At 34.9% G+C, this 9348-nt stretch overlaps 1 protein-coding gene across 1 annotated transcript; it reads right to left on the bottom strand.

Moving 5' to 3' along the window:
* Positions 1-2097: 2097 nt before the first annotated feature.
* Positions 2098-8338, bottom strand: LOC114297015 (protein FAR1-RELATED SEQUENCE 6-like). The gene is made up of 3 exons (XM_082867881.1): positions 4168-8338; positions 3311-3707; positions 2098-2934 (listed from the first exon to the last, which is right to left on the bottom strand). Exons 1-3 carry the CDS (start codon positions 4364-4366, stop codon positions 2292-2294), a joined length of 1239 nt encoding a protein of 412 aa, XP_082724007.1. The 5' UTR covers positions 4367-8338; the 3' UTR covers positions 2098-2291.
* Between the last annotated feature and the right edge of the window lie 1010 nt (positions 8339-9348).

The following is a 9348-nucleotide window of genomic DNA, read 5'->3' as shown; positions in this document are numbered from 1 at the left end:
ACACATCAATGTATGCCATTACAAACATGATTCACTCTTCACGTATATACGGATAGAGACACACACACACCTATAGCCACAGACACACATTCTTCACCTACCACAAATAATATAATATGACCCCATGTTTGTGCAGCTCATAGATGCATATGCCGAACTATTACATGAATAACAAGAGGTGGTCAACCCAACTTCGGATGAAGCGTCATTCATCTTCACGAGCATGTGTTTGGTAAAATCTATCAGTCCATTAATTACTTGTCTAATGTGTACAGAAAGTGATATGAGAGTACCATCCTTGCAAAAGGAGTAAACACATTGATGCACATGTCAAAAACTACTAAGGAGAGAGATACCTACTATTCCCATTGCATCATGAGTACCACTAGATGATAGTTGTGTATGATGCTAAAGACAATTTGTGGAGGCATTACAACTCATTGCGTCCAAGGACAGGCATACATGACTCGCATATCGACCAAGCACAAGAAGTTGTAAGTGGCTATTTTTTATCACAAATATGACTTGTTCTCATGCATTAAATGACTGTACACACACATATGTTTGTTGGTGCCTAATTTGAAATTCCCTACACAGAGGAAGTACATCGAGCATGTCGTGCGCGTTATTGGCGAGTCATCACCGCTATGCACTAAGTTAGTAGGCCAAAATCTAACACAACCAATCATAGCAGTTGATGTCTGTCCTCAGCAAGGCGACGACTCGTAAGCCTCAATAATCATTATGCAAACATACATTTTTTACAAATCCTCCACAACCATTATGCAAACATACATGTCAACTGCTAATCAAAACCATTTCGCTTTTACAGAGTGGACTGCGAACCTACAGTATGCTACATCATGCGGGCGCACATATACCATGAAGAAATTGTGGGCAGCCTCACTAGTTCAGAATGGTGTGGACTACGAGATTTGTTAGTACATAATTTTTTGAATCATAAGAAATCAGAGTTTCATTAAAACTTATAGGTGAGGGGTGTCCACCTACAAACTAACCAACACTCGATATGAATGTTAATATGGAATGCTTTGACATTTTGACACAACAACTGAATGTAAAACAGTGATACAATATCTATTAATGGGAAAAAGCCACCTGCGAATTTTGAACTACCTTTGGTGTTGTTACGTTTTACAGATGTGAATGTTCACAGTTGCACCACTAATGTGAATGTTCAAATTCACTTATGATATCCATACTGCTGTGTTGTTATGAGTATAATTTATGTGATTGTTTGAACCCGATTGTTCTATAATACACAGATTTTGTGCAGGAGTGTACACTTGGTCTACATGACATAATTACATATCACATACACATGTGAATATTCCCATTCGTTCTTATTCATAACAGTTGTGAATGGTATTCTTTTTTGCCAAATGTGAACATTAACTTATGATATTCATATGCACTAATGTTTTACAGATGTGAATGTTCACAGTTGTAACACTGATGTGAATGTTTATACTCACTTATGATATTCATACTGCTATATTGTGATGAGCATAATTTATGCGATGGTTTGAACCCGATTGTTCTATAATACACATATTTTCTGCAGAAATGTCTATATGACATCATTACGGATCACATACACATGTGTGAATATTCACATTTGTTCTTGTTTATAACAGTTGTGAATGTTATTCTTCTCTGCCAAATGTCAACATTCACTTATGATATTCATATGCACTAATGTTTTGCAGATGTGAATGTGCACAGTTACTATAATAATGTGAATGTTCATATTCACTTATGATATTCATAATACCGTATTGTGATGAGCATAATTGATGCGATTTTTGGAACCCGATTTTTCTGTAATACACATACTTTGTGCAGGAATGTACACATTGTTTGCATGACATCATTATGGATAACATACAGAGGTGTGAATATTCACATTTCTTTTCATTCATAACAATTGTGAATGTTCACACCATGTCAATCTCTATGCATGTGAAAGTTTACATCACAGCTTATATTCATGACAACATTGACAACAATAAGGTAAAAAAATTCAACCCATATGCAAGTTTTCATATAATATGATTCTTTTACGTAAGTGTGAATGTCTACATCATGTACTCATCATTATAACTTTAACAAAATATCAGTTTCGTACCCAAAAAGAAAAAGAAAAAACACAAATGAAATACTAAGTTTGCCAAACTATTATTTTGCTTGCTAACACAACACAATCTTATTTTAAAAATGACTATAAGAATCCAATGTAAAACACAATGTTGAAATGAAAAATGTACATCCTATATCGGCTCCTTGCATGATTTCCGATTATGGCTCCCCAACTTCTCACATCTCTCGCACCTTATTTGCTTCAGTTTCTCACCCCTTGATGGGATTCTATTCTTTTTTGGCCTTCTGGGTGGTCTTTTCACAGTTGGTGGGTATATAGTGAAGTCCATGGGATCAAAAGGCGGCTTCTCTACCGATGGTATAGGGAATATGACACCCGAATAGGCTGCACGATATGTCTCTACATGAAAGTAATGTTCCACACAATCATTGAAATTGTAGCGGCTCTTCTGAATGACAATAATAGCATGGTCACATGAGAATCCGTTGATTTGCCATTTAAAGTAAGAATATGTACGCCTCGCAACATCAACTGTAACAGATGGTGTCGAATGAACTTCAAACACATCCTCATTGGCTTTGCTAACTTGCCAAGACCTGCTGTCATTGAACGAATCCATAAGCCTTGTTTCGAATGTAGGACAAATAAGCTCATTCCATTTGTTTGTTTGGTCACGTCGTGCAGACATTTGCCGCATCAACTGAGTACGAATTGTGTCCACCATTTGAGTGATAGGAAGATTACGTGCTTTTTTAATCCAGTTATTAAATGACTCCGCCGCATTAGATGCCATCTCCCCATAACGCAAGCCCCTGCACAATATCACAAACATTTTACAATACGAAATTTAACAGGTCTGAACATTAACGTTGACAGATGTGAATATTAACATCATTCGCAGTGAACATTAACATCAACTTAAATGATAGACAGATTTGAATGTTAACAACGACAAAATATGACAGATATGAACATTCAAATCTGTAATACATTGCATGACTGTTTGACAAATTAACAGATGTGAACATTCACATCATTGACATCAGTCATCATTAGCAGATGTGAACATTCACATCATTTACATTGAACATGAAACACAATTGGAAGATTATTACCATTTTAAGCTGGAAATTCACATCGCTACCATTCTAACTTGACAAATGGAACACTTTACGAAACTATTATTACCTGAAGTATGAATTTGCCCAGTGCTCAGGTGCCAAGTCTTTGAAAAAATTATGTGCTCGTTGTTTACCCTCCTCTTTTAATTTTGTAAATTTTTCATGGAACCCTACCACAGTTGGCTCGTAAGCATAGTCACCCAAACTACTTAGTAGGTGATCCCTGAATCCATTATCAATTCCTTTCATTCGGTCTCTTAAATTGCTCTTCAAGTGTTGTAAGCAATAACCGTGATGAGCCGATGGGAACATCTTTGGCATTGCTTCTAATAGACTAAGATTACGATTCGAAATAAAAATAATCTGGCGCTTACCATCAACAACCTTCCCAAGTTCATGCAAGAACCATGACCAATTGGCCATAGTCTCTAAATCAACAATCGCAAATGCAACAGGAAACATACCTACAACACAACGTTAATATACAACTGTTCACAATATTCCAAAGTGAATAGAAAACAATATAAACGAAACAAGTCATGTGAATGTTTATATCTACATTGCCCTATTACTATTGTTATTTTTGGATTCAAGTTCATAAACATCAATGACCTGAACATTTTCATTAACGACCATTAATAATTCATTGTTGATTGTTGAGTCATTGATAATGTGAACATTCACAGTACTGTTCATTAATGGATCAACTGACAGTAGTATACACTGATGTGAACATTCACATCAATGTATAATAATGTGAATGTTCACATTACTGTCATAAGCAGACATAGATGTGAACATTCACAACAGTGCATACTAATGTCAATGTTCACATTACTTATAATTTCTCAATCACTTATTTGTCCAGACTATGTTGCTCAATGTGAATATTGACATAAATAGACAGCTAAAAAAAATACTAACCATTGTTTCCGTCTTTTGCCGTTGCCTCAAGTAGTTGACCTTTGTACTTTCCTTTAAGGAATGTTCCGTCCAGGAATAATAAAGGCCGACAAGAATTGAACTCAGAAATACACGCAGCGAATGACACAAAGAAATGACAAAACTGTTGACTACTCACATCATAGTCAATATTGACATAACTCCTTGGATTGTACCGCATCACAGCATTCAAATGCCACCGCAGCTGATCAAACGATAATGAGTGATCTCTATGAATACCAGCCTTTGCTTTCTCCACACCTAACCATACGATATGGTAACTCACATCTAGCCCATAATCCCTCTTCAAAATAGTCACGACATCACACGGCTTGTCCCTTACAATTTCAGATATAGTACTCGACACCAAATCTGAACTAACTCACGGATTCTTCGATGTTCGGACATCCGTACCACAACTATGCACATCACTAAACCTCTTGATGTAGAAAAAACCATTTGCTTGTTGGGGTTTACAATGTATAGCCCAAAAGCAGTCTCTCTCCTCACGCAGCGTACACACAACAGTAACTCTTGTTGTCTCATTCTTGACGTACGTAAACTGAAACCCCTATTGGATGGCATACTTACATAAAGCCTCACGAAATTCTTGTGCACCTCCAACAAACCGTTGTCCCACATACGTAATACTATTTGTCCAAGGGGCTGACAACAACACATTCTCCTTATGGTGGCAAAATCTTCGTAGTACATCAATTTCTTCCTCAATCACTACATGCAGCGATCCCGAGCCACTTGACTGACCAATATCACTTTTTAACTCAACCACAACTTCTACATGTTGTACCCCCATTGATTTAGTAAGCAGTAACATGTTCTGAAATTCTTCCTCATTGTCCAAATCACACCTATTAATCCCCAGTAGTTTACAGAACAATGAAATAGAACCAGCAGACAACTCATCCCATTTTTCACACAAACACTCCACCAAACGAGAATAACACAATGCGCGGGCAACATTTATTACAGTCGTACTACAATCATACGTACACACCAACATCATAAAAGTATCCATCTCCTGTAAAACACACAAAAACGCAACAATGAACAGTAATCAAAGTCGATATGAATATTCACATTGTGCAAAAATTAGATGACTATGTGTACAGTTCAAGTGCTAAATCCATAATTTACATTAAGAAGATGTGAACATTCACATTGATACATATACATATTCTTCGAATTATATCACCTACGCAGAGCCTCATTAAGCAAACATCAAAGTAAAATGAGAACATCAACAATCTTCACACAATATTAACAAGATGTCAACATTTACATTGACACATATACTCTGAATTATATCACACACAAAGAGCCTCATTAAGTAAACATCAATTTAAAATGAGAACATCCACATTCTTCACATATTCCACATTAACAAAATGTAAACATTCACATTGATACATATACTCTGAATTATATCATCCACACAGAGCCTCATTATGGATACATCAAAGTAAAATGACAACTACACATTCTTCTCATAATCTGAATGAACTCCCCTCCATAGGACCACGTAAAATGCATATAATTAAAAAAACAAAGCATCCGATCCATATCAATCAAAAAACAGAGCCTCTGATCCATCATATGAATGAAACCATAAACTAAATATGTATTCATAACCAAATTGATACTATCCTTAATTATGCTATCCTACAATTGTTCAGAAACTCGAAAACAACTGATTTGAACTAGTTATAGTCTAGAAAATGTGACAATCGAACACCTTCCTCTTCGTCGTCTTCACTCGAAATTCACAGAATCAGACTACAACAGCAATAATGAAACCCTAGCACATCTAAACCTTGGAACGAGCATGGAAAATAGAAACGTATCCCTCCGAATTGCAATGATGATGAAAAACGTAAAATAGAAACTGCCAAACTGAATCAGCGAAGAAACAGGTTCGTAATATGTATTAACACTATATATATATATATATACGGGGGCAAAATAATCCAGGTAAACATATTAATTTAGAAAAATGGACCTTATGGAATAAAAAGAAAAATTTATGGGACTAATCAGGTTATAATATTCCTTTGTAGACCTAATGGGTTATAACACCTCTAAAATGGATTTATATTTTTTAATATATATTTTTTTTAAATAACAAAAGAACAAAACATAACCTTTTTTACCACTTGCCAAATATGTTGAATTTTGTTAATTTTTTTTATTATCTCAGATATCAATTAAAGAAATTAAAATAAAGAATAAAGATATATTTGGCTCAATTTGTTAAAAAATAGCTTTTGCTAAAATAAATTAGAAAGAAACGTTATTTTTTTTTTTAATTAAAAGTGATTGGACATTAAACTTTTTTTATTTAAAAAAAAAAAAAAGGGTTATACGTGATAATTTTTTTATCAATCTAGAATTATTTTCAAATTAAATGAAAATACTATATTAAATTTGAGAATTTTTTTTTAAGATCCCCGATATTAAGATTTTATATATAAAAAAAAAAAATCCAATATTTTTGATGATACTACAAGAGACTTGGACGGGTCGGACTGATCCACGCTTCTCCAACCGGTATCCGAGTGATCAAGCCCACCAGAGAACCTGCACAAGAGTTCAACGGGGAACGGGGAGCCCCCCAACGAACCCTCCGACGAGCAAGTTAGAAAGAGAAGTGGATTGTAGAGATAGATTAGAGATATAAAAGCTTAACCTTCTTCCTGTCTTCGACGTCTGCTTATATCCTCTGGTCATTATTTCGTGGTCCCTTCCGACCTGTCACCTTGGCCGAAAGTCTATGTTATAGCTTACCTTGTTCAAGTTGAGGGCATGTCGTCCCAACGGAGAGGGGTTATCGCAATAAATGCTGTAAGGGGCCTCATTAATGGCGATGTGCCGTGGCAATAACTTTGCATATCTTTGTCTGTTGATGTGGCTTGCCCTTCTCTTGCCATGTGTCTTGATGCCATTGACTCTTATTGCTGTGTGGAGCTTTAGCAGTGCTGGGTTTCATTAATTGAATTATGTATTCGGCTCTAAGTGGTAGACTTGGGTTGTTCATAGTGGGCTATAGCCTTTGTGGACCTGTCCATGTTAATTTTCATAGTAGTTAAGGTCCCTCAACATTTCTATAGAGAAAATTCGATTTAGAGAAATTTTGCCTTAATCAGAGAAATTTCAATTTTCATAGAAAAATTTCTCTGATTTCTCATATGAGAGAAATTTAAAATTTCTTTTAGTCGAATAAAATTTTTCTATGAAAATGTTAAGAGACCTTAGCTAATAAACAAATATCTGGTATCTCTCCTGCTACACAAAGTTGAAAAGCGATATTTCACTAATTTTCCCATTAAATTTTCTTCTTACCTTGTTTTTATTATTATTCAAATACTTTTATTTGGTAAGAAATTTATTTTTATTCTATTTAATATTTTATTGTAATTTTTAAATTAAAAAGGATTTCTAAAAAAGCATATTTAAATTATTTATGCCACTATAAAAAGTAAAATTTTTTAATATCAACTTAGTGGTTGTTTGGGAAGTGCTAAATAAGTATATTTTTTTACTTTTTACGAAAATATGTATAGAAAAAGTAGAGATGTGATATGATCCAAAAAAGATAAATAAGTATACTTTTTACTTTTTATGAAAAAATATATAAAAAAAGTAGAGATGTGATGTGACCGAAAAAAAAATAAAAAGATAAAAAAGTGAGCTAATATGACACTTTCCAAACAACTCTTTCAAAGATCCCTTTCTAAAATATGTATTTTAAATATTTCCAAGAAAAATTCTATTAGAAATCTTAACTATACTGTTTTTTTTTTGTTCATTAATATTAAATTTTTAATTAATTTAATTTATTATTTTAAAAAATAAATTAGCAAATAATTTATATATTTATATATACAATTTTGTTTCGGTTGCTTAAATTATTTGGTATTTCTGGCCAAGTCCACTTAAATTTAATTTAAATTTTTGAATTTTTGTATAGATGCTCACGTAATTAAAAATTATATTGTTTAATCTTTAAAAAAATTTAAGCTTAACTCAAATTGCTTGGGTTGAGCTCACGTAAGTTTGCAATTATAACAAGGGGATAAAAAATTACATGATTAAATTTGAGACAAATTAAAAAATAATAAATAAATTGTGATAAAATTATAAGTGTAAGTTTAGTTTGAGAGAGAAGCTAGAGAGCAATGAATGAGAGAAGCTAGAGAGCAAAATGGTTTCTGTATATTATGTGTTGTATCTTTACAAGAGAAATGAACTCTCTCTTTATAGAGAGAGGAAATGTACATTGGATACCAAATGATGATTGGTAATCACCGAAAGAATAAAGTGAAAAGAGAAAGCATCTATATCTAAACAATTAGCAATATTATATTAACAGCCCCCCGCAAACTCAAGGAGGGAAAGCATCTACCAAGTTGAGTTTGGAAACAAGATCATTAAAGCGGCCAGGAGGATGAGCCTTAGTGAAGATATCAGCGGGTTGATCGACTGAAGCAATAGGAAGAAGATGAACAGTTCCACAAGTAACATGCTGGCGAATGAAATGACAATCAATCTCAATATGTTTGGTGCGATCATGAAAAACATCATTGTGAGCAATCTGAATAGCACTCCGATTGTCACAGTAGAGAGGGGTAGGAGTAGATGAAGAAACTCCCATATCAGCAAGGAGCCAGCGAAGCCAGAGAAGTTCCTGAGTAGTATCAGCAAGAGCTCGGTATTCAGCTTCGGTGCTAGAGCGGGCAGTGAGAGATTGTTTTTTGCTACGCCAAGCAAGAAGAGAATCCCCTAAGAAGAAGCAGAATCCCGTGGTGGAGCGTCGATCCGTAGGATCCCCAGCCCAATCAGCATCGGAAAAAGCACGTAGGTCAAGAGAGGAAGAAGCCGAGAAGTGAAGACCATGGAACAGAGTGCCTTTGAGGTAGCGAAGGATGCGGAGTAGAGCAGTATAGTGGGGAGTGCGAGGAGCCGACATGTACTGACTGACAATGTGAACAGCATAGGCAATGTCAGGACGAGTGACTGTGAGATAGACAAGACTGCCGACGAGCTGGCGATAAAGAGTAGCATCAGAGAGAAGAGTGCCATCAAGAGGAGTGAGACGAATCTGAGGATCAATCGGAGTAGAGGCAGTTTTGCAATCAGTAAGACCAG

Source organism: Camellia sinensis, chromosome 5 (genome assembly GCF_055761805.1).
Source record: "Camellia sinensis isolate YWXY chromosome 5, ASM5576180v1, whole genome shotgun sequence".
NCBI lineage: Eukaryota > Viridiplantae > Streptophyta > Magnoliopsida > Ericales > Theaceae > Camellia > Camellia sinensis.
Note: the sequence above shows the minus strand (reverse complement) of the source record. Positions and strands in the feature narration are given on the sequence as shown.